The sequence below is a fragment of the Drosophila elegans genome, unplaced genomic scaffold (genome assembly GCF_018152505.1).
Source record: "Drosophila elegans isolate 14027-0461.03 unplaced genomic scaffold, ASM1815250v1 contig_183, whole genome shotgun sequence".
Lineage (NCBI taxonomy): Eukaryota > Metazoa > Arthropoda > Insecta > Diptera > Drosophilidae > Drosophila > Drosophila elegans.
Genome location: NW_024545550.1, coordinates 3,527,645 through 3,553,794, shown reverse-complemented (window position 1 = coordinate 3,553,794; position 26,150 = coordinate 3,527,645). Strand labels below are relative to the sequence as shown.

Below are 26,150 nucleotides of genomic sequence, written 5' to 3'. Positions count from 1 at the left end.
TTATTTTTTAGCACCACTTGAAAACTCTGGCATTTGTTATTGCCTTGTCTTGCTTTTATCTACGCGCACACAGGCCAACAGTCGAGTCAGAAATTCTGCTGCTTTTGTCGCTGCGAGCATAATAATGAGTTTTCTCGAGTCCGCTTCGCCACCGCTTTCCACACTCACCAAGTTTTTCCAGTCGGAAAACGGGGGATGGGATGAAATGGGCAGAAGGGAAGAAGGAATAGGGACAGCATAATGCGAAATAATGTTGGAATTATAAAGTGAGGTTGCCAGAGATGCCAGTTATACAAAAACGGCCAAACGGAACGGGCCATATGCAGTAAATACACATACACACCACATACATACACACAATAGCAAACTGGTTGCCAGCGAGGGCACGAAGATGTGTGGAATGGAGAAGGGCAAAATAACTGACGCCGGCAGAGCGAAGCCATATGCGAACGAGAGAGCGGCAAAGAGAGCGGAAGAGGGAGAAGCCAAGGCAAAAAGCGAAAAGCAAGCACGATACGACTCCGAAATATGTGTATGTAAGTATATATGAGGGTCGCTGGCGCCTGCGAAGTGTGGAGGAGGGAGAGAGCTTGAACGAGGAGAGGTAGAGCAGCCACGAAAGCGGGCAGCAAGGTGGAAACAAAACATAAAGCGGAGGGGCCGATACATAAGACCGAAATGTTCGAGACTGGGAGGCCAAAAAGGTTGGGTAACGCCAACAGCGACGCCGGCAGAGACGCCAGCAGCGACGTTCTCATGCTGAGCGCTGCGTGAAAACAAAAGGTAGCCGCTGGTGTTTTTGTTGTTTCTCCGGCCCCGACTCTCAATTAATCAAAAATATTTAGGCTTATATTTAATTATTTGATTAACTGCCACTGAGTTCCATTCATTCCAGCTGTCCTGTTATCTTTTTTTTCAGTGTTAGAGGAGCCGAAACATACAGTTGGTACTTTTTTATGTCGAGTTTCATGAAATCCTGGTGTACATTTCTTTACTTTTAAAAATATAATTTTACAGTTGTTGTCGCAGATTAAATGTCATTTCAGTATATTTTTAAAAAATAGTTTTCATAACTTCATCATTAGTCGTGTTTCTTCTCAAAATATTGACTTTATTTTTTTAAATATTAAATAAAATTTTTTATAAAATAGTGTGTTCTATGCTTTTCATGTCAAATATAGGCTAATCTAACAGATAACATATCTGTAGGATAAATATCTTCAATATCAGCCCACCTATCAATTATTCAATAAGCTAAATTTCAAGATAAATTAATACTTTTTGGAAGGAATACAAAAACCAGAAAGAAGAAACCAGAAAGTCGACTTAAAATTTAAAAATTTAAATAGGTACTGATTATTTTAAATCAACGTTTAACCATTTATACGATTTTTGTCTATGTATAGATTTCATAAATTTAAAGTTTCACAAGTTTGGACTTTCAGAATCCTTCTCTAATATGGTTATTGTATAAATCGTTTTTTTTTAAAGCTCCTTCCTTGCCGTTTACCTACATTTTTTGATCGGATTCCAGTTTGATAAATTCTATATCTTTTAAATACATGTTTTGGAAAATGTTGGTACCGTTTTTGAATTTTCTTAACTAATCGTACTTTAAAAGGCTCGACTGTGTTCACGTTGTCCGTCCATATGCTCCTACCCGTACACACTTGTCCCTCACCATTTATAAGTCGCAAAAGTTGAACAGAAAAAGTTACCTAAAAACTTGAACAAGCCGCCGAGCCAAAGTTCACTCCAAGTCGTGCAACTTTTTTATGTTCACGCCGATTTTATGCGATGTCTTTGCCAGAAAAGGAAACGGCTTCGAGGGATACGAAAGGGGGGGTGATGGGGTTACGGCGCAACATGTAAAGGAAATCCGGCAGCGGATCAATGAGAACGGTTCAGAAGTTTGAAGATGGCAGGCAGGCCGTAAAGCAAAGAAGAAGCAGCCCATTTCACAGTTGAAAGCGGATTTTGACGCACTTAAAGATGCAAAATCAATTTGCCGGATTTGTTGGCGGCATGTTAACCTTCTCCAAGTTCCGACAAAAATAAGAACACCATGATGAACTTCCCGGCAATAAGGCTTATTGAATTACTCGTAATACTTCCTTGCGATTGATTCACATGCTTATGTGGGAATCTAGCATCAAAGCGAGTGTGTATCGGAACAAACAAATCAAAATTGTAGCTTATTTCAGGCGGATTTCGAAATATTGAAGGCTATCTGCCGCTTCACAAGACTTCAGGTTTTTAAGGTAACATCATTTGTCAGTCGCTTGTGTGTGTGTTTTCGATTTAGCCAAATTCAAAAGGTATCCCAAAAGTATTTTGTTTACCTATCCATTAACTCTTTCTGTTTGTCAATTTTGTGTTACTAAGAGGTTTTCATATATGTACTAAGCGTTACTTTTCTGAGTCAAAAAGCTAGAAAAATAAAATAAAAAAATAAAATGGTTTAGAGAAGTATCCAACCTTACCATCAATTTTATTTGCTAACATTAATTTAAGGAAATAATGAAAAGGTATCCTTGTTTTATGATAAAATTGGGAAAACCTAAAGATTTTTGTTTATAATGGATATGTATGATATTAGTTGAAGGCAAGAAAAATAAATAAAAATAAACTAAAAAGATAATCTCTGACAATAGCAGATTTTCTTATTCAAACAGAATCAAAAGACATGGAAAATAAGAGGATTACTTCAATTACATAGTTTGAACATGTGCTTAAGGGTTAGACATACAAATCATACAAAAACTCAGAGAGGGTGGCTTGATGTATGCGAAAAACGCAACTAACAAAAGTTACTTTTTAAAATGAACTCTGAGAAGGTTTATCTTTTTTTTTGGAATAGGTCTCTAATCAATTTTGTTGGCTTTTAATCCAATGGGAAAACTCTACAACATAAGAATTTCCTACTGAAGTAAGATGGCTTCGCAATAAAAGTGAATTACTGAACTATTATTAAAAAGAGTTCTTTAATTTTTTTTTAAATTTATAGATTGTGTATGGCTGTAATTCTTCTCTTAACTCAAGGGATTCATTTAAGGAGTAAAAGAAAAGCATAACAAAATGTTGCAGTAAAAAAAAAAGACCACAAATTTTGGATGCATCAATAAATGAGACCAACCTACAAAGCAAGCGGTACTTTGTAGTTTGAGATAATTTTATGCTTTGATATACATAAAACAATTTGAATAAACAGTGGCATTATATTGAGTAAGTAAATGTACTCAATATAATGCGTTTGCTTATTAGTTGGCAAAATGAAAATGACTTATATTTCTCAGGTTTTGCAGTCCAACTGTCTAACTGATGCCCAACGATTTAAAAACAAGTCGTTTGAGTTTACACTTGGAAATCCTTAATGAAGTGAAAAATCAAAACAGGATGGAAAGACTTAAATGTACTGTAGTTTGAGTTGATTCACCCAATGTTATTCAAAACTTTTGAATAAAAAGGAATGTTTTTAAGTTCGCCATTATGTGAGAAATAAGTCCGAGGGCTGCACCCACTTTGTATAACTAATCATTAGCCAGGCAAAAAGCCACTCGGTCAGAATGCTGATCAAGGCAGAACCGAGTCACTGCGCATTTTATATTGAAAGTTTTGAGCCATAATTATGCAAATTTCGGCGACGGGGCATTGGCAAAAAGCTCGACAGAAGGCCTGTTTCAAGCAATTTAAATTCACTTTAATTGGAATTTTAAAGTTAACAACGTCAGAGATTAAGCTGCAGCAACAAACAACAATTTAAGCTCTTAAATTGCAAATTTCGCAATATCCCCGGGGAAAGGCCGAGTCGAGTCAAGTTGGGGAGAAAAGCGTGTCCTGTCCTCTCTGTCTCACTTTTTTACCCTGCCTCGTCCTTGCTGGCATATTTCAATTTCCATCCACCGCCAAACCCTCTTTAAAATTCTTCAAAACGTCGCTGGCATAAACTAATTAGTGACATAATTTCAAAAAGTCGCGACTGGTTTCGGGGTTTGGGTCCGGCCTTCAGTTGAGGGGGTGTGACAAATCCCGCAGGTTGTCAAAGGCGAACCAAATTATATTACACAATAATTATGAAAAATTGCTTTGTCATTACACGGATCCACAAGTTCCGCCCGATAATGGTTAAAAAAAGAGAGCCATTGCCTTGGGAATAATTGTTTTGGTCGTAGTACAAAAATTAGTACTTTAAGTAAGTCATTTATTCCTTAAAAGAGTACCAGGACTTTAGGGTCTTTCTATTCAATTTTCGAACTGCTTCGAAAAAAGGTTTAGAACTTTCGTTAAACGAGAATGGCTTGCAAATTAGGATTGACAGATGTCGGACGTCGGAGGAAATTAAATATTCGTTTTCGACTGTCGGTTGGTCAACTGTTTAAGCTCACAGTTAAAATATTTGGCCATCTGGCATTCGTCAAATAAGAAAATAGGCTGATTAAAAATAATTTATGGCTACTATAACCTTTAAAGGAACCAAGAAGGTAAAATTTTTACTATAACGAATTTGTTTATAATTTTCATAATTTATATTTTGTTTTGTTCATAATTTATATTTTGAGTAACCTGAATTGTTCTTTTTTAGAAGGAGGGGTATACATCACAATGATCAGTTTAAAATAATTTAACGAGTTGTAACTATAGAGACAAAGTTATTGATGTTCTAACGAGCTGTGATTTCTAAAACAAAATTTGTTTTGTAGCCATTTTATTTAACATCGATTGTTATTTGTATTTAAAATTTAAATTTGGACAAAAACCTGAAAAATGTATGTTTTATGCAATGAAACCTTAATGACCGACTCTATAAAAACGAAAATTTAAAAGAGAAGGCAAAACATGTATTTATCATATGTTGTCAAAAAATTTGTTTTTTTCAAGCCTTTGAAAAATTGTAGTCATTTTAAAGTAGACTGAAAGTCTATAAAATATAATTATTATGCCTTCATATTATTAAAATCCATACATTTCCAAACTTATTAAAATAAGTAAAGGTCAATACAGTTTTAAGACTTCAAAATGGGTTAAAGTACTTATGTTTTTGTACCTATTAATCTGTAGATCTTTAAGCCATTTAGAGCAATCAGGCCAAGTAATTAATCCTAAATATTCCAATAAAATGTGATGGCAAAGGCCATTTAAATATCATATTAAAATCAGAAATGCCTAACCCAAATTGAAAGTGTTACGTAAGCTTCATTTGCCCCAAAGCATCTACTCCGCTTGGGAAATATTTGGAATAGCTCAATTCGATATAATAAATAGATGGCCGATTGTCCGGAGATTATCGCATTTTGATTCTCGCCGATTAATTAATCATTCGCCAGGTACATGTCTCTGCTCTCTTTGTTGTTGTTGTGTTGTCTCAATAAAACATCGTGTGATAAATCGAAACAAATTATAATTGGACAAAAGCGGATAGCAGACACACACACACACACACACACACACGCGCACGGAACGAATCGAAACGAAAAAGGAGAAAAAGAAAAACAAGACAAGAGCAGAATGTTAAACTACACCCACGTACACACAAGTGTAGCCGTAAAATGAGCCTCAGCAGTTTCCCAATCAAAATGTAAATATACCCCGACGGTTGAGCGGTCGCAGGGGGGTGGGGTTGGGCCGAGGGGGTTGGCCAGCCTGCAATCCAAAAGTAAATATTGTATCTCTGCCAGTTTATATGTGGGCTTGTGTGTGTGGGAGCGCAGTTTTGGCCAAGCAAATGCAAAAAACAGAAGAAGCAACGGACAAGGCAAACGCAACGCCATGTTTGCGCACGACGCGACGCCGCTGCCGACGTCGGCAGAAAATATGCCAATACCAAAGCCATGCCCCCCGCCCCCAGCACCCACCGCCACCCCCTTCTCTTCCACTCACCGACACGTCACGCAAAGCGAATTGAGGAAAACAAGGTGCCCAGTTGGAAATAAAAGAGAAATAGGCAAGTTTTTTTTTTATTTTTTTTTATTTGTATTTGTTATATAAAATATATATTTTTTTTAAACTTAAAGGACAGTTTTTTTCACTGTCTTTTATTTGTTTATTTATTTGTTCAACAGAGAAAAAAAATTGATATAAAATCAAAATGTGCGGCACAGAAATATATATAAATTTACGGCATCTTTTTTTGTTAAGAACATTTTTAATTTTATATCACAACACAGCTTAGATGCATAGGACCAATAAAAACCTATTTAAAAACAATAAATAGGGGTCATGATGCTGTGATTTTTAAAGAGTATGTTGTACTTAAACTAAACACACAAAATTGTCAAAACTTTTCGCAAAACACCTTAAATGCTTTATGGTTTACATTGCATAAAAGTTAAACTTCATACAAGAGCAAATGCCAGCACTAAAGCGAGCTAAAGTAGCATTATAAACCGGATTAGGAGAGCGAAACCACCGAATTGGACACGGGGTATGAAGTATTTTCTGGTGTGCTGTAGATGGCATGCTATGCTGGCGTCGTAAATGGAACGATGAACGAGCCAGGGCAACAACAAAGCACAGTAAACACAAGCATAGCCGTGTATCTGTGTTGGTGTGTATCTGTGCGAGCGACGGTTGTTGTTGCCTTTCGGTATCTTGCACTCGGATTCGAAATCGGAATAAGCACTATACCCCGCATTATCGTGTACCGTACCGCAAGTGCTCATTACGAATTCACGGCGAGAAAAAAAAACAACAAAAAAAACAGAAGAGAAGAGAAGAGAAAAGAAAAACTGTGCGGATTTATTCGAGGGTTAATACAAAAAAAAAATATATATTTCAGTGCGCTTCAGAGATTTGCTCGCAATGCAAATCTTTCATCTTTCATACCCTTAATAAAATGCCCTTTATTTTTGGTTTCGGATTCTCTCTCTCTTACTCGCACACATGAGCGTCCAAATAAATTATGCTCCCTTTTTTTTTTCTTGTTTCATAAATGTCACTTTGAGCATACATTTGCGATTAATTGCGGCAGGGGTGGGTTGGCAAGTGGGCGGGCAGAAAGTAATTGCTATAAAGCTGCGTAATAAGTGCACCTGTCAAAATTATTTCGTTTGGGACAAGGGTTTTGCGATGAAGCTGCAATTTATGAGAAAGTAATAAATGGTACATTTCTGGCTAGAACAATTTTTGTCCAAGTTGGTTCATTTGTTAAGAGTTCGGAAAATAATGTTTTCTTAAAAAAGTTTCAAATCGGCTTTAACAAGTTTAAAATATTTTTTATTTGTTGCCAATTAATCTTGTTAATTTTATTAGCATTATTAACACGATTAATAAAAAAAGATTGTTTTAAAAATTTATGACGAAATATTAAAATAAAACTGCCTTTCCGAAAACCATTGTTTTCAAATCAGAGCATCTCAATATCATTGAAATCTGAATATATCAGGGTAATTGGATATTTGAAAGCCATTCGAAATTTATTCCCGATTTTTAATTACTTTCTAAGCGCCCGCAGGGTCAATGAATCATCCACAGCCCCATGTATTCTCTCATTACAGCCCACGCAAGAGCAAATGCAATTAGTATTATGCCACCCAATTCCCACCCAGCTTGCCTCCGTGTATTTGCGTTTGTACTTGCTAACCACACGTACAAACCACAGAACAGTACAGCATTAATTATTCATTTTGCCAGTGGATTCTAAAGGATTCGCCCGCAGCCACATCGTGTGTCTGCTTTCCTACGTGGGTAGGTGCAAGTGCAGTTCACATTTTTGGGGACAACATTCGTAATCACTTTCCACACACATTGCAAAGCAAGTTGGGGTCAAAGGGTAGTGAAATGAGCTTGTTAAATTACGATACAGATACAAGGAGCGAATGGGCAGTGTCAAACGGACTTGTAAGGTCGCAAATGCTTAATTAATTTCTAAATTCTTCTATTGCTAAAGCCATTAATTGTAATTATATTTTAATAACTTATTTAATTTTGATTGAGTTTTATTTTTAGGCTTACCCTGTATCCATTTGTCGAACTTCTGCACCATCGTATGGAGGCAACAACCTGTTTCTGTTACTTAAACAAATACATCGCAAAATCAACGTACATTTTTTTCTTTGTAAACAAAAACATTTTTTTAAATAGCACATTTTTGTTATTCATAAAATTGATTCTGATCAGAAATATATTAACTTTTTAAGGTTGGAAACGCTTCCTTTTACCTGTTACATATTTGTTAACGAATAACAGTCAAGCAAAAACGTCTGAGAAAATCATGACTCATGATCATGTGTTTTTAAAACGTAAGGCTTTCAAATTTAAATAAGTTTTCGTTATATTCTCGCTGCCTGCATTATCTACTTTGTAATAGAGGTTGCAACATAACATTAAACTATTACAAAAACACCATTTCAAACTTTACTTAAGTGAATTTTCTAGCTGAGTTCAAAAATGTTAAGGGTGAATCAGCGGATAAGGATTTTGCGGTGAATAAATGTATACTTTTTCTACAATACTTAGCTATTTTCCACTGTGATTCAGAGGAATGGGTCACTTTGAAACGTTTCAGTGGCTACGAGACTTTTCGCTACAATGTAACAGTTGATGCCTGCCAATTCTTTGAAAATGAAAAATCCAATCCAGTTGCTAGTTATTTTTATAGTTTCTTTCAGGACATTGCCAATACCAACCACACACAACGTTAGTATGCATGTTGAGCAATTGTTGAACTATATATCTCAATTATCGTAAATGAGGTTTTGTCGGAGATGTAATTGGTTTTTGATCAAATTTGTATTGTGTAGCTAAAATTAAGGCAGACTACTATATGCAGCAAAACGATTATTCCTACCGGCTTTTCGATTTGTTTTGTATGAAGAGTTGATCACATGGGTGTATCACAATTCGCCAAAACTATGATGGTGTAATGGACATCTACAACAAAATGTTCTAACATTGTAATTAAGTCAAATTAGTCATTATTTTTCGTCGCAATACATAAAAAAATAAATTTTGTAAGGTTCTGACCTTGATAATTGTTTGTAATTATACATTTTCGGTCTATTCTTAATTTATAATGATAAATAATTATTTATCACCATTCAACTCAAGAAAATATACAAGTAGATAAATCGATATCGCGTATATTATGAGTAAACTTTCGCGTGCACTAAAGTTTTGATCTAAATATCAGGAAACAGTTAAATACAACAAAAAAGAAAACGGACAATTAGATATTTGTTACCCTATACATAAATAAATGTTCCGCTTAAAAATGATTTTACCTTTTAGCTCGATTAATACAGTAACAGTATCCCCACCAAAATGTTATTAATGCATATATAAAGCATTATAACTTCCGGGCAACGTTTCTTATTAAAAAAAACCTTGTTGCTCAATTACATATCTTTAACAAAATCGCGATAATAACTTTAAAATTATTGGTTTGATTTGGAAAATAGGCATAGGCACAACTAAAATTCACATGTTTAATCCAAAGTTATATTTTTTTCGCTTTAGAAAGCCCGTCCAAATCTTTTTGTTGTATAACTTTTAGACCAGAAATTGGATTCTAATATTTGAAGAGTTTTTTAAAGGGTTTGCAAGGTTCCAAATCTTTTTGTTGTATAACTTTTAGACCAGGAATTGGATTCTAATATTTGAAGAGTTTTTTAAAGGGTTTGCAAGGTTTAATTTTAATTTATAATACCTAGCAATCTATGTCAATATTATTTTCTAATTGTACTGCCGTGTTACCATATGCATATACCCTAAATTGGAGTGGTGGTAATCATATTTTCTCTTATTAACTTGGCTAACATGAGCAGTTAACCTACTGAATAGGTTTAAATTGCTATACAATCATTGCATTTTAGTTTCGCATGCATGATTCGTGAAATAGAGCTCATGATAGTCCCTCATTATAAAATCAATTCACTGATAAAAATAACGTGAACATTAAAAGATTGCTGATTTGTTTTTGACAGCGTCGAATCTAAAAACCCTTACTTATAATAATAATTTAAACCGTTCTCTTATATCTTACAATCGTTTAATATGAATAGAAAACGAATTCTTTTCGGAGGCAACTGGTTAAATTCTACTTGGTCACAAAGGTAATGTTTAATGTTTAATATAAATTTAAACATATCCCTTCAATTTGTTCCTTGCAGGTGCATTCCCTAGTTGAGATTACGAATGTTTTTCCTAATTTAAATATTGTCGCCTGGAATCTGTGAACCGACGGTTCAACTTAAGGAATGCGATCCAGCTCAATTCTGCACTTTATAGACGTTTTAGCGGCTATAAGTCTTTCCTATACAATAAAACAGTTGATTTCTGCCCGTTCCTTAAAAATTCAAAATCAAATCCAATCGATAGTTACTTATACGATTTGTTTATAGACTTTTTCAATATAAACCACTCCTGCCCTTATAATGTGAGTATAAGAGCAGACGGTCCAATAACTCCACATATTCTTAATTACGTATGTATGTATTATATTTTAGCATGACTTTGTGTTGGATAAGTTACCAACAGAGTATGTAAATCACCGAATTGCTAAAATTCTAGCTTTTCCGGAAGGAAATACCATGCTCAACTCTTTCCGGATGCTAAATAATAAAAGGCGAATGGTAATATAAAAATATATATTTCACCTTTGTAAATAAAGTTCTATCGAAAGTTCCAAATAAAGTAAGTTCCAAATAAAGTAAACATAAGCTAAAATTATCTTATAAAATTGTTTTTAATTTTCAGTACCGGCCAATTATCGAAATCATTTCATACACTGTTTGTTATTCAATAAACAATTATTGATAAAATGTACTATGAAGTGTTGTTAGCAGACAAGAAAAAATAAACCAAACTTAAAATATGCACTGGAAACTTTTAGCCCAGTTAGCACTTTAAATTTCGAGAGGAAAATGGGGTTCCACGTCACGGACTTGCTTTTACCATCATTTATCTTCGTCACTCGATCAAACGTGATGCTCGGCCGTAAAATGTCCTCTTTTTGTTCTAACGTAAAACCGAGCATGAAACATTTTGGGGGAACGTGCGGCAAATTATTCAAGGACAATGCTAAGATCCTTTGAAATGCAAATTTGGTTTTTTACTGCTTTTACCCAATCCCCCAACGGAAAATCAAGTGGCGGCAAATGATCCGAACCAACGCACTTTGCATATGGCCAAAAACAGGTTCGCCGCGGATTTCAACAAAATGAAATGCCAGCGGCGGGCCAAAAAAACAGGCAAGATGAGGCAAAAAGCGGCGAAAACGGGCATTTTTGCGTTAATTATAAACGCCAAGGCCAATACACGGGCACACGGCACACGCACAGGCATACATATGTGCGTTAATCTCTCTCATTTGACAGTTGGATTCAATTAGGAACGCCGCCACCCACACAGGCACATATAAGCCGCGTTTCAGGGAGTGCAACAGAGATGGCCTCCTCATTCGACGCTCCCCTCTGGCCGTCTCGCTCGCGCAGAGACGCGGTAGGCCAGTTGCTGTTTCTTCTCTCGTGCGCACTCGTGTGGCTCTCTCGTGTCCGCCTCTCTCTCTCGGGCGGGCGTAAAAGAGCGAGCAGCGCTTTTCGGGCAGCGACAGCGCCAGCAGGTCTAATCAGAATCAGTCTGTGGAGACTTTTCGTGCCGTGCACTTTGTGAAACGGAGAATATTTGTAACTCAAATCGTAAGAGGGAGAGGCCGCGAGAGTGTGCGACAGAGAGGCAGTGTAAATCTGTGCGTGTACGAGAAATCGATAACAGCAGCTGAAGTGGCTAAAGAAGAAGAAGCAGCAGAGTAGTCGAAAGCGCGTGTGTGTCGGTGTCGGCAAATGGATTTGGCTTAATGGAAAACCCAAACAGAAAATGATCTGGAGGAAAAATCTTGAAAATACGACGCAATTGTTTTGAGTACGTATTTGGGAAAATATTAAAAAAAAAAACACAAGAAATTTTCCCTCTGTGTGTGTGTGAACGGGTGAAAATTTTGTAAACACAGTTGAATTGGTGTGCGTGCGTGTTGTTCTCGCCGTATTGGAATTTTCGTCGTGCGGCGAGAAAAACGCGACCAGGCGGCGAAAATGCGCCCGCGCAAAAGTAGAAAGTTTATTTGCCGTCTCTCTCGCCGCGGCGAATAGATACAAATTTGTGTCGTGCGCTCTCGCTTCAGCGGCGAATTGAGAGCAAGTGGCTGTTGGATTTCGTCGACGTTTCGAATTGGATTTCAGTTGAACTCTGGACGCGGCCGCGGGAAATTCGTTCCCCAGTTGTTACGATTGTTTTTCGCACATTTCGTCCATGTTTTCGTCTTTTTTGTGAGTCTCGCCAGCTTGTTGCGTGTGTGTGAGGGAGAGAGAGAGTGGGAGAGACGAAAAGTGCTAGTGTGTGTGTGCAACCACCCTGCGGGCGCCCGTGCCGGCCTAACTGTAATTGTTGTTATTGCCGACACTTTCAAGCTGTGACCATGTGTGTGTGAGTGCGCGCCTTTTACGAAATTGCGGCGTATAAACAGAAAGCGGGAAAGGAAAATCAAGAAGAGAGCTCGCCAGCGACGTCATCAATATCACAGCGTCATTTTCCAGCTGAGTGGGCGTGGGCACACCCACACCACCACCCACTTTTCGGCTTACTTTTAGTTCAAGCCGCTCGGCCTTTTGTTTTTGTTTTGTTTGCCCTTTTGTTTTGCTAGCACAGCCTCCTTCGTTCTTCTTTCGCCCCCCCCTTTCCTTCCTATCTCCCTCTTTTCGTGCTGTTTTCGCGTGAGCGGCAAGCGAAAATAATCAAAAAGCAACGAAGACAAAAAATGGGTGAAGCGAAGTGATGCGACTTTTGGTAGCGCCTTGCGGTGGGTGGTGGACTGCTATTTGGGTAGCTGTGGGATTAATAAGTGGTTTTATTTGAAGAATACTTAGTTGTATAATGAATAATGCATTGCCAACTATCAGTCGCTATTTCATAATCTTCAAGTAAGCTAAAAAGTCTTTACAAGACATCTTATTAGGTGGTAATACTTATTATTAAAAACAATCATACTTTTAACATACAGAAGCAGAGATCGGAAACATTCAAAACTTATAATTGTAAATAACAGATTATTTTTAAAGAAATCAGTTTTATCTATATTTTTAAAATTTTACAAAACTTGATATATCTTAGTGTAATCTCACTAAATTATAAACTTTAGTTTATTTAAAATAAAACTTGGATTCAAAAAAATTAGTTAAAATTACAACTTTTAAAATTGGATATCGAAATCTAATCAACCTCCTTATGGAATTTGATACTTTTTTCGAACAAATTTTTTTTATTTTTAATTTTAGTATTAAATGTTTACTTTTTTTTGCGTTTTTCTATAAAAAATAACTTTTAATTAAAATGCTTGACGAAATTTGTTGAATATTCAATAATTTTAAGGTGCTTTCTATAAAGAAGATGGCTCTGGTTTCATATATCTAAAATAAAGTATCTCGAGCTGTTCCTAGCAACCTTTGAGGCGAGGTCTTCGAACAACCTGCTGATCCACTATGCCCTGAACCTTGCCCTGAACTCTCGGCAGCCTGCCATCAACTCGTAATCATCGCCAGGGCATCGCCATAATGATGAAAATTCAGTTTCCCCTTGGTGTTCAGGGCACAAAAGCGTAATTTTCGTAGTTTTATGGGAAGTGTGGGGTGTGGGGTGTGGGGGGTGGGGGAAGTAGAGAAGGGACGACGAGCTAAAACTAGCTTCAAGTACACCGTCGAGTGCACATCGCTTTCTGTGTTTTTCTCTCGGCTCTTCTCGGCTTCTCTCGTTAGGTGCCCTCTGTGGCACGAAGGGCGCACGAAAGACCCCACCTCCCAAATAAAAACCCCCCACCCCCCACCCCCCAACCCACCCACAAAGTTGCTACTTTTGTGCTCTTCTTTTCCATTTTTTTTGTTTTTTTTTTTTTATTCATATTTTTGTGAGCTTGCAGCACATTGTTCCGATTCATGGATATGGATGGCTGCCTTACTAGTCTAAAGTTTTCTGTTTTGTGCGAGTGTGCTGACGTTGCCGTATCTTTTGGGACAAGATACAGATACACGGTTGATATATCAGCCTCTGTGGCTTTTTGTTGACGAGCGACGACCACAAATGTCGACAGCGATGATGATGGTGATGTGAATGTGAATATGATGTTGGTTAGGCGATGGGATTGTGCTGGCTGTTCTGGCGGTTCTCACAGTTGTGTGTGTCTTTTTCCAACTTTGTTGTTTGGCCATTGTTAACAGCTCTCCTCTAGCCTTTGTCATCATTATGGGGAGACCTAAACAGTTGATTAGCCATCATCAGTTGTCACTTGTCACTTGTTGAGCACATGCCGTATATGGAAATTCCGCAACTTAACCCCGACCGTTGTCCCTTTTTCAGGACACCCAAAAAAGAGGCTACTAAGAGTTAGGATTGGCAAATAGACTGGAAGATGCACCTGCAAATCACGCACAAAACTGCACAACCAGAGGCGTCACATACCGACATGGATTCCGCATCCCCAGCATCTCGAGATGTTCGGCAGTTCCACGATCTGATAACCTGCCGACTTTGTCGCGGTTACATGATCGACCCAACCACAGTGGATTATTGCTATCACACCTGTAAGTCATATCATAATACACATTAAAGTACACCGATTTCGAATTTGACTTTCAACCTGAAAATATTTTAAATTTAACTTAATATAGTATCAAAAAACTTATTACATTGTGTTCTTAACATGTTATTAAGTTAATTAAGTTTGAAGTTTGACTTTCAACCTAAAAATATTTAAACTTTATCTTATTAGCAACGAAACACTTAATACATTTTTATCTTTACATGTTATGTTTACATGTTATAAAGTAAATTAAGTATTAAGTGATTTCATAAAAATATAACATTTATATAATTAATACTTTGATGATCGTGATTTAAATGTTCAATATATACTATTTTACTTACTAAATCAAGTGGAAATGATTCATATTTTTCTTTACTAAGACTTCTAACTTCTGTTACTTGAACTAACTTACTGAATTCATCAAAATTTGTATTTAAAATGTTTGTTTACAGATATGTTTGCATAAATTTAACTTGTCTTACACCTAAAGTATAATCTGTATTATTTTGTCCTACCTATAATTTCTCTGTAGATTGTCGCAGTTGCATACTAAAGCATCTGCTGAGGACAGTTTACTGTCCGGATTGCAAGGCAAGTGGCGGCAAGGAGATTAGCGAACTCAATCTGAAATCGGATGATACCTTACGATCGCTGATCTTTAAGCTAGTGCCGGGCCTCTATCAAAGGGAGTGCAAAGAACTGGCGGATTTCGAGGAGCAACATGAGGATTTGATGGATGAACAAATGCCCAACGAACAGGAGTTCTTCACCTCCACGGAACTTGTGAGGTAAGTAAAGATAAGAGGAGTAGGACGTGTCAAATCAAACAGTTAATCAAATTGTGGGCTTCCATTTTCCTTTTTATATTCAATAGCTTATCCCTTGAATACCATCCCGCCATGCTGCATCAATGTGGCGCTGGCGAGGTGCCACCCATTATTTACCTGCAATGTGCCGCTGGGTTGCCCGTGGAGTTGCTAAAGCGCTTCCTCTGCACCAAGTACAACATCGAGGCAGAGAACAAGTTGGTTGAGGTGGAGGTGACCTACGAGGACGAGGTGTTGCCCTCCAATTTCACGCTGATGGATGTTGGCTACTGTTACAACTGGAGTCGGGTAAGTGGCTTTTTAATTACAATTTTACCCTGCACAGAGGAAAACAGAGTCTGAAGATTGGCAAATGCTACATATGTAAGTGTATTTCCTTATATGAGGGGTAGCTTATGATTTAAAAGCGTGAAGTTAACTTTTAACCGCGAGAAATGACTCGAATCTACAATGAAAAATCAATGATAGATAGCACAATTTATTTTTTATATTTATGAATGTATAGTCGTATTAGAAAAGTCTACGCAAAAAGTGTTTAAGTCTTTTTATTTAAAAAGAGATAGTAGTATCTACTTATTTGCTTAACGCTCCTAAAAAGATAGAATCAAACCCTTAAATAAATTAACTTTTTACAAACACTATAATTTGAAAGTTTTGTCACATGAGAAGGGATAACAGGGTTGCAAGTCTCACATGATTTGCGGTGTTTCGAATGCCAAAATAGACCTTAAAACAGATCCATCTTATCGCCTTTGGTCAGTTTTAAGTATGAAATCCGCCCTTTTTTCCTCTGTGTGGGTTGTCTATTGTCCCTTTCTGTGGTTTATCTCAATTACCCGATAGATTTTTGGGTGAGGGAAACCCAATCCAATTGTGTCGGCAGTTTAGCGTTCAATGTCCACTTTTCAATTTTCCACCCTTGTCAACCTGCCCGTTTTTTTTTTCTATTTCATCCATTTCTCCCCTCACCAAATCCATTCAGCAATCGCCCATGGCCTTCTGCTACCGCATTTTGCTGTACGAGAGCGAGCGAGCAAAAAACGATGAGAACAACCTATCCAGGATTAACCAGGACATTGAACCGGAGCACTCGATGCGTCGCTCCAAGTCGGCCAAATCGGTGACATTTGCCGAGGACCTGGAATCGGATATGGATTCCGGTTCGGCGCGTTCCAAGGCGCGAAATAAGACCTCGCCGAAGGTTTCACCCTCATCCTCCGCGAAGAACAAGCGTGTGGCGACGAGCAAACGGGAACCGGAACCAGAGAGTCCGGTCAGCACCTTCAAGAGTCTTCGCAGCAATGATATGCGCTACAGTGATTACGCCGTATCCAAGGTTAAGAGTGAACCGGAACAGGAGCAGGATGTGCCGCCAAGGGAACTGGATCAAGTGCCCCTGGTGGCCAACACGAACATAGTGGTCAGCATTCCACCCTCGCAGTTGGGCAAATCCTACGGCGATGCTGAGGATTTCGAGCTGAAGACGGCAAATCGAAAGGGTGTGGGTGTGGGCCATTTGCCCAAGCTTAAGATCGAACTAAATAGCATGAAGAGCAAGTTGAGTATGCCAATGTCGGCTGGTCCGCGACTGGAGGATACCGGCTCCTCGCAACAACTCGATCTGGAGACCTATGCCAAGAACATTGGCCTGAAACCGATTGAGCAGCCGATAGTTCAAGGTATTGCTACGCCCGATAGCAAATTCAGTCCCAATGCATCGCCCATGTCCTCGTGCTCCAGTTCGACCAATGGATCCAGCTGTAGTCTGGGCACTGCCGATGCCAGTACCTCCACGACCACCACCAGCAGTTCACATCGCAAGCGCAAGAAGAAGCACTCCAAGGAGCCAAAGGATGCGAATGGTAAGCGCAAGAAGTTGCATGCGGAGATCTCCTCGCAAACGGATGGCAAAATGAAGGTGAAGATCACGGCCAAACCCAATCACAAGTTTGACCTGAAGAGGTCACATTCGCTGGCCAGTGGAGAATTGGCTCTGCAGCAGCTGAAATTGGATAGTAATACCAGCACTTCGGAGGCACTTAATCGCACTTTGGGCGAAGAGGCAAGAAGTATTAGTAGCTTGGTGGTGGGTGGAGCACCCACTCCTCCGCCCACGCCCACAACGGAACCAGCGGAGCAGCAGCAGCAGCAGCAGCAACAACAACAACAACAACAACCGCTGATGATGGCAAAAAGCAAGGACATTAACTTGCCCACATCGCCACCTTTGCCGCCCAGTTTGTTCAAGGCCTTTACGCCCAGCACAACGCCTTCTCCCCCAGCAACAGTGGCGGTAAAACCCAAACAGCAGCAGCAGCATCAGCAGCAGCAGCAGCCGCATCATCATCAGCAAACGCCGCAGCAACATCAAGTTGTGGCACAGCAAACCCAAGCTAAAACGAACCCCGCTAAACCGCCGCTAAGCAGCAACAACCAACGCAAACCATCATCGGTGGCCGGTGGACACTTTGTGGTGCCACAAGCACCCACCAACCGGAATATGTACAATATGCAACGCTACCTGTCCACACCCAGTTCGATAGCCAGTTCGGCCAACAAGCAGCCCAAGCGATCGCTCTCCCTGGACGAATCGCATCCGGCAAAGCAGGCGAGATTGAACCAGGCCCAGGCGATGGCCAGCTATACGGCCAAGTTGCACATGCAGAACAATAACCAGTCGGCCAAATCACAGGCGGCCGCTTTCTTACCCAATCCCCAGATGAGATCATATGGTCCCGAAATGGGCAATAAGCCAGTGCTGCCGTTTTTGTGCCCCGCCAACTTGAGTTTATCCCTGCCGAGCACGGCCCAAGTGACAATTACGCCCAGGCCGAGAGCCACACCGGCGGCCTACTCCTTTCCCGAACCCAATAGCCATGTGCCTGCCCTGGAAATAGTCCGTTTGCCCTCGAATAGTGCGAGTAAACAGGCAGCAGGAGGAGGAGGAGCAGGAGGAGGTGGTGGTGGAAAAATGCCAACGCAAATGCCGCCTCTCAGTCCGCCGGCAAGTTCGGGTGGCCGCCTGATGGGACCACCAGCGGCTCTGCCCAAACAACAACAAGGACATGGAGCAGCGGCCAAGAGGAGCAGCCAGAGTCAGTCGCCGCCAATGCCCCTGCCGATGACCACGATTCCAGCGATTGTCAAGTCGCCGCCGCTGTCAGTTGCGCTTAGTTGCGGGCAAAGGACACAGACCAGCAAAACTCACTCCACAAGCAACTCCACATCCAACTCCACATCCAACTCCAACTCCAACTCCAATGCTTATCGCACATCACCGCCTGCATTAATAAATCTGCGCAACACAGCCGCTCCACACTCGTTTCCATCAAAGTCGAACGCTAAGGTAGAAGCCAATTCAAAGAAATCCCCGCCAGCAGCTGGCTGCCAAAGCCAAAGCCAAAGTAAAGCCAATGGCACCGCCGCATTGGACAAGTCGTCGAAAACGAGTTTGCGCGAGTTTCGGCCAGCAGTAACCACTCCGGCCACATCGTCAGCGGCAGCGGCGGCGGCGGCAGCAACGGGAGCAGCAGCAGCATTAGTCAAGGATGCCGACATACTTGATTTATCAGCTAACCCGGGCAGGAATAGCAATAGCAACAGCACTACCGCCAAATTGGCGCCCACATCACCGCCCGCGGGTAATAACAATGCAACAGCAACAACAACAACAACTAGCAGCAGCAGCAGCAGCAGCAGCAGCAACAGCCTGGAGGCAGCCTTAAACAAAATCAAACAGAATATATCCGCCAACAGCAATGGTGGACCAACGACCACAGCAGTCAGTTCGAATGGAAATAGCATTAGCAGCAGCGGAATTAGCAGCAGCAGCAGCAGCATCACCAGCGGAATCAGCGGCAGCAGCAGCAGCGGCAGCAACGGCGATGATCTACAGAATTTGCAAATGCTTTCGGAATCGGCAACGGCCAGGGAGAAGATCTCCATAAAGGCAGCAGCAGCAGCCGGCAGCAGCGGTAGTAGTAGTAGTAGTAGTGGCGGTACTAGCAGCAGCAAGCCCAAGAATGCCAATGCGTTGGTGAGACCTCAGAATGCCTCGGTTAGGAGTATACCCAATCCCTCGGCTCTGGCCTTTCGCAATCAGCCTGCGGCTGCAGCAGCACCAACAACAACAACAACAACAACAACGCCAGCAGCGGCTCTAAGCAAACCGTTAACTGTGCGGGCCGAGGAAAAGCCCAAGTTGTCCGCTACCAATAATCCCGGTTCGCTTAGCCCCACCAGCAGCAGCAGTAGCAGCAGCAGTAGCAGTAATAGCCACACTGGATGCAGTGCAGCCACATCGCCGCGGGCAATGACCAAGAAACCGACGACCATTGATCAAGTGGCAGCCAATTTGAATATACGTGCCGAGGCCAAGGCCGCTGCCCTCGCCGAAGAGGCGCCACCCGTTCTCAGTTGCAATGCGGCCAAATCCCCGGAATTGGCCAAAACGACGACGGCGGCCACAATCGGAGGATCACGGACGGAGCCCAAGGAGACGGCCATCACCGTTTCGGCGGCCAGCACGCTGCTGCCCATGCCCTCCAGTGTGTCCGGTGTGTCCGGCGTTCCGGAATCGCTGTCCAAGCCGCCCGTCCAGATTGCCAATGCTCCGGTGGCGAGTTCCGCTTAGTCACAAGGTGAGTCTAACATTGATTTTTAATTATATTTAGGATAAGAACCTGAGATGTCTCGGGGATAACAATCGTACTTTATCGATTTCCCTAGAATATATCTTTGTTTTATTTTAATGAAAAATGTATCTTTTAGATTCTGTATTTGTCACTGTATTAAGAAAATGTATCATAATGTTGGGTATTTTTTTTTATTTTTTAAGCAATATTACAATAGTATAGCATATTCAGGATTTGAGCTTTGTTTTCAAAGCTTTTTCAGGTCAAGTGCGGATTCAGCACACATTCGTTAATGTCAATTTTATCTTAAGTTATCTAAATATTTGATCTCTCTTTTTTTGCAAACTAAATAAGTATAGCAATTTTAAATTTTACAAATTTTTTTGTGAATCCAAATTAATTTTTGCATTTTATAGCCCAAAAAATTATCTTTTTATTCGTTTTTGGAACTTGTTCTATAACCCCTATCTATATAGCTTCCGTTATAGCTTAAATCATCTTTTTGGTTATTATATGTAGGTTTTGGAAATTCCCTTAAATTTATTATTATTTCTGCGTTAACTGTACTAAATAACCTGAATCATCTATTTGTTTATTAATCGCATTTGCAATAAGAACATTTTTTCCAGATGAATTTTTTTTAATTTTTTTTCTTAGCCACGTTTTCTAAGTTTATTCCAAAACAAGGAATCAAATGCATAGGTTTTATTTTTAGATTAACAGTCATAGGTAATCCTCATAGGAAATTATTTTGTTTGGTTCACTCTAATTTTTGTTGTTTCATGATTTATTTTGTTAAATTTTCTAATGTTTTAAATACTTGCAACTATACTATAATATCCTGTAATTTCATTTATTTAACTTATCGTTTAAATAAGCTTTGGCTATTATCTAGCTTTAATTTGTTCTGATGATGGTTTTTCTGTTTAACGATCTGTTGTGACCTTTTAAACTCTACGCTACATTAGTAACGCAAGCTCTTTGGTTAGAGCCAACTTTCCACAACTATCCACAACTCACTAACTTGGCTAGTTCTTTATTGCTTCTCTTCTTTTCACTTCCACTTCCTTTATGAGTTGGCTATATAATTTTTCTTTTTGGCGCATTTCCCACACTTGATGGAATTGAGTCTCAAATTATACAAATTACATTTCGTGTTTTGCGTTTTCTTGCCTCGTCTTTGTTGTTATTTCTTTTCTTTTCTGTTTTGGCTTTTCTCAAGTAGTCATTATACACAAATAATGTATCTTCTTCTACGTACTCTCTGTCTCTCTCTCTCTCTCTCTTTCCCCCGCACGCCGCCCATCTCTCTCTCTCTCTCTTTTTCTCTATTTTGTCGTTCGTCACTCGGCAGCGGTCGTGGTCGGTCATTCATACGACGCTTTGCTTTTATTTTAGACGTTACTACACTGAGTTTGGACTTTTTCGCTGTGTTTTTCCTATGCCCGTTAATCGTAGAGTAGAAAGGGTATATGATATTCGTTCTTAAGTTTGTAACATGACATGAGAAAGCGATTACTGCACTTTAGAACACATATATTCAGATGCAAATGAATAGTCAATTTGGCTTAAACTTGTTGAATCGTACGTTTGATCTTATGTAACCTAACCCGTAAATTTTGAATATAAGCCACGCCCCTTTGCGGCCCTTAAAATATCATATTATTTACATTTTTGAGGGTTACCCATATATTTCAGACCTCTTAGAAAGTTACCAAAAAAAGTTGTTTTTTTTTATGTTAATTCCTAAGATCAGTGAGTAATGAGTATTTTTTAGTCCTAGCACAACACTTTTTATTTTATGTTATTTTTTATTTTGGTTTTTGGTTTTGCGCGTTCCCTACGTTTCGTGTTGCGTTTTTTTTTTCTTTTCTGTTTTTGTTGGCCTTTTAATGAACATCGGCCGAGTAGAGTCATTACATCATTTTGTATTTTCACCCATAGAAAGGCGAATAACATTTTCATTCATTCTCCGTTTCTTATTTCGTATCTTTTGCAGCGTTTCTTTGGCTGTGCGGAACGCAAATGTATCTTGTGGCGCCGCTGGAGAATCTACAGAATACCGACAACATCTGAAGGTGATGAAAAACGAACGGATCAACAACAAAACCAAAACGAATGAAAAGCAAAACACCAGCAACACCTGCAGCACAAGCTTACCAACCTCGCTCCCGAAGAAAAAGTGCAATTTAATTAATCAGTAGAATGATCGTAAGCCTTAGAACTAACCCGAAATACACTCAACGCTAAGCAATAACATATATACACAGGCCAACAGAATATAAGTATCTGCTTTGGATAGGGAAACCGCATCATTTGCATATGTATATGCAAATATTTGCAATCGAATTAGTACGCGACTAAATAAATAATCCAAGCAAATTTCAAAAATGCCACCAACAAAATTAAATTCATTAATTAATAATCCAAGAGTGACAGGGACAGAGACAGACACAGAGAGAGAGAGAGAGAGAGAGAGAGAGAGAGGGGAATGAGGCGAGGAGGAGAATAATAATCAAAAGCGCTGGCGTTCGCTGGCATTTTCGAAAGCAGTCGAAGGCAGCAACAAAATTAATTATAAAATATCAACAGCAAATATGTGTTAAACCGAGATAAGGTCAAACACACAAACAAACACATGCCTTTAATAGATAGATCTTCGGTTGGCATTTTGCTTTTTTGGGGGAAAGTCCAAACGAAACCAAACAAAACAATTAACAAAAAAATTATATAGCAAATTATTTTAAAATGGGCGATAGTAAAACAAAAACTGATAGGGAAAAAAAAGGAAAATCGCATCAGGAATATTTGATTACAAACTGAGTGCCGAAAGTGTTTGGCCCACACCCTTCGGAAAAACTGCCACGAAGTGTGAAAATTCGGAAGTGGTGGTGGTGGTGGTGGCGGCGTTGGCTAGATTGTTCGGAAGGGAACACACTCGCACATAGCGAAAGATACAGCCAGCCCGATACCCGATACACACTCACGTTCTTCATCGGGGCGATAAAATTTTAACGATTTTGCGCCGCTTTGAGCGAGCGTGTCAGGCATAAAGATACAAAACAATACTTGGGCATATAAACAAAAGCAAACAGAAACGGAATAATGAAAATAACAAACTCGCACTGGCACAACACACATGCGTATATATTTATATACATATGTATACCCAAATAAAATATATCTTGTAGATACTTTTTCGTATTAGTTGTTTAAGCGAGTTACGTTTAATTGCAGCACGAACTTTGTACATAAATTTCAAAATCGAAGCCAGGCAAAAAAAAAACCAGCACCCCAGCACTTGGAAATGAATTTTAATTTTTAGAGCTTCGACCAAATGAAATACTATATATATATATATATATACACGAACACGCATTATACAGATATCGATATACTCCTTCTTATATTTACGATATTCGTACACTCGAAAAAAGGCTTTAGGTTTTCGTACTTTTATTCTCTTCTTGCTCTTAGCTGATATTTTTTGTTTTGTTATTTATACACATATTGTCTGTACATATTCTAAGCGAAGAAACAAAAAGATGAATTATAAAGTTTATGAGGGAGGAAGGTAAAAAACACTAAATTGTATGAGTTTCATAGAGGAATAGCTGGATTATAGAATGGTGGTAGAGCCAACCCTTGATTTATCCGTATCTTTTTGCAACCCCCTGCTCGTGGGCAGCATCCCTCGTGATCGCCACGAAAAATTAACATAATTTCCAGGCAATCAAACAAATTGAAAGGCCTCGGATCGACCTCCAGCTATTCCAAACACTTTGGCTCGACTCCTGATTGTTGTATATTTATTTATTCCTATTATTGAGATATATATATTATACAATTATATATATATATATATATATATATCTAGTTGTATATGTGAAGGCTTTGATCGGAACGTTCGACTTATTTAAGCGGATATTGTACTGTTCGGACACCTTAACTAAATAAACCTATGAATACTTAAATATATAAAGCATATATGTTTAGAAATCTGATTGTATGCACGTCTGTATGTAATATTGTTAGAAAACCCTCGAAATGTAATCCAAAACAAACACACACACACACACACACACAAACACACCCTTCACACACTAAGTTAAATTAGCTGATTTTCGAAAACAATAAAAACATGAAAATGGTACACAATATAAAACGAATGCGAGTGTGGTCTTATATTTTTATGGGCTGTGGATAAATCAGAGCGCCCGACGTCATCGACGTCGACAGTAGGTGTCGCCTCGTCCAAAGGAAGTCGGCTCAAGTTACAGACCCATCGTCAGCGTTCCATTGCTCCAGTGCTCCTTCCACCCCTTCCCAACCCTCGAGGTCCACAAATCACCGATGTCTTGTTGTTGCCACCCCCGCTTGGCCCGGAGTTTACTTGTTGGCATTGCGGATTTCAACGCTTTTCATGCCTCATAAAGGAGTGGGTGGCGGTGGGCGAGCACTTGCCGGAAACATATGGCAGCTCGCTAAAACCAAGGGCCTTTGTCACTGCTCCTGTACACTACACTGCAAACAATTGCGGTTTTTTCACTAAGCGGTTTAATGAGCTTGCTGATCTTAAAGCGCGAAAAGATATTTCTAAAGGTTTTATTTTAAACAGAATCAAATACAAATTTCACAAGCCCTTTAAAAAACTTTTGAAGATGAGTTAATACCAATGTAGAAAACTAATTGTTCTATCTGCTTGAGAAATAGTTAAGAAATAAACGTTATGAACTTAAAACTTAAATATGTCGGTAGATAAAAATAGAATATGCCTGCTTCAGCATTTTATTAGACCTATTTTATGACCCTAAATTGGTTAACATTTAATTTTATTTTATGTTAGATCAAGAATTTTTTAAATAAAAATATCTTACACCTTACATAAATCAATATCACAAACTTTAATTTGTTTATTGCCTTGATCCTTTTATCTTCTACAAAAAAGGTATTTATATTTAAATATAGTTTTTTTTTAAATACAAATATCTAAGAAATGGAACTGTAAGAGCTGTGATCTCGAATAGGTCTGTAAAATTGTTCAGTGCACTCCCCCACAAAGCCGCAGAGCCTTGCCACAGTCGCTTCCACATAACGGGGCACGTGCCAGGGCACCACCCACCCAGCCACCCAGCCACCCCTTCACCCATCAATTCCAGTCCAGTGGCGTAAGCTTCTGCAAGGGCGACTGCCACCGAAGTAAGGCAGCACGAGGACGTGCACAAGGACGAAGGCAAAACGAAGGAAGCTTCACCGAACAGCAGCGTTTGAGTTGCTTTTTGGCCATATATGCGGTGCACCAGCAACATATTATAGCAACATATTTAGCCCAGAGATGGGAGCGTGATCAAGTAATACAGAAAACATGGTTTAGGGATTACAAATCTTTCAAAGATCAGTAAGGTCAAAACCAAAATGTGAGTGCACTAACCTTATGTAATATTATTTAATTAAAATGTCCCTGCCACTAAATAACTTCAAGTTTGTAATAAAAAAACTTAAACTTAATGACGACATTAGGATGATATAATATTGATATAATTTTATTGTCATCTTCAAAAAAAGTTTTTTGTAATATATAGTTGGTGTCATAACAAACAAATATATAACATCAGATTAATGTGAAAAGATTATAACTAAGTAAATAAAATTCGTTAAAAAAATGCAAGCATAAACAGAAAACGATATTTTGAAACCCAGTAAAATATTAAGTTAGTTTTTTTTTTTGATTTGCCATCTTTAAAAAGGCTTTTTTACACTCAGAAAGAAAGCACTAACCAAATTATAAATAATATTAGTTTCAAGTGCAAAGAAAACAAAAATGGAATTCAAAATCGTATTCGAACGTGTCACGCTGTCATCGCTATTTCAGACAACTTGTTGTTTTATTTGCTCGTCGTACTTTTATTAAAAACGAACGCTACTTAATCAGCAGCAAAATGTCGCACTTTACTGCGCACCCCCGTAAAATAGAGAGAGCAAGAGCCCAGAGCCAGAATCAGAGTAAGAGTAAGCCGAAAAGGGGCAGCAGACGCCGTTTGACTTTTTGCTGTCGTTGCGAAAACAGACTTATCAGCTTTGCATTGTATTTGTTGCCTCCGCTGGCTGAAAGCTTTCCAAATC

At 39.1% G+C, this 26,150-nt stretch overlaps 1 protein-coding gene across 2 annotated transcripts; it reads left to right on the top strand.

Annotated features, from left to right (window-relative positions):
• Window positions 1–11,589: 11,589 nt before the first annotated feature.
• Window positions 11,590–24,196, top strand: LOC108145034 (protein suppressor 2 of zeste). Of its 2 annotated transcripts, none has more exons than XM_041707401.1 (6): window positions 11,590–11,856; window positions 14,341–14,564; window positions 15,099–15,354; window positions 15,441–15,681; window positions 16,376–20,033; window positions 22,027–24,196. In XM_041707401.1, exons 2-5 carry the CDS (start codon window positions 14,393–14,395, stop codon window positions 20,024–20,026), a joined length of 4,320 nt encoding a protein of 1,439 aa, XP_041563335.1. In that variant the 5' UTR covers window positions 11,590–11,856; window positions 14,341–14,392; the 3' UTR covers window positions 20,027–20,033; window positions 22,027–24,196. The 2 variants fall into 2 exon arrangements, with proteins under 2 accessions (XP_041563335.1, XP_041563334.1); XM_041707400.1 differs by lacking the exon at window positions 11,590–11,856 and adding an exon at window positions 12,168–12,260.
• The last annotated feature ends 1,954 nt before the right edge of the window (window positions 24,197–26,150 follow it).

Bases quoted from the DNA above. Each gene is read 5' to 3' on its own strand.
- LOC108145034 (XM_041707401.1), top strand. From the start codon at position 14,393: ATGCACCTGCAAATCACGCACAAAACTGCACAACCAGAGGCGTCACAT. The intron at 15,355-15,440 runs GTAAGTAAAGAT...TATATTCAATAG, and splicing joins ACCTCCACGGAACTTGTGAG to CTTATCCCTTGAATACCATC. The intron at 15,682-16,375 runs GTAAGTGGCTTT...AAATCCATTCAG, and splicing joins ACTGTTACAACTGGAGTCGG to CAATCGCCCATGGCCTTCTG.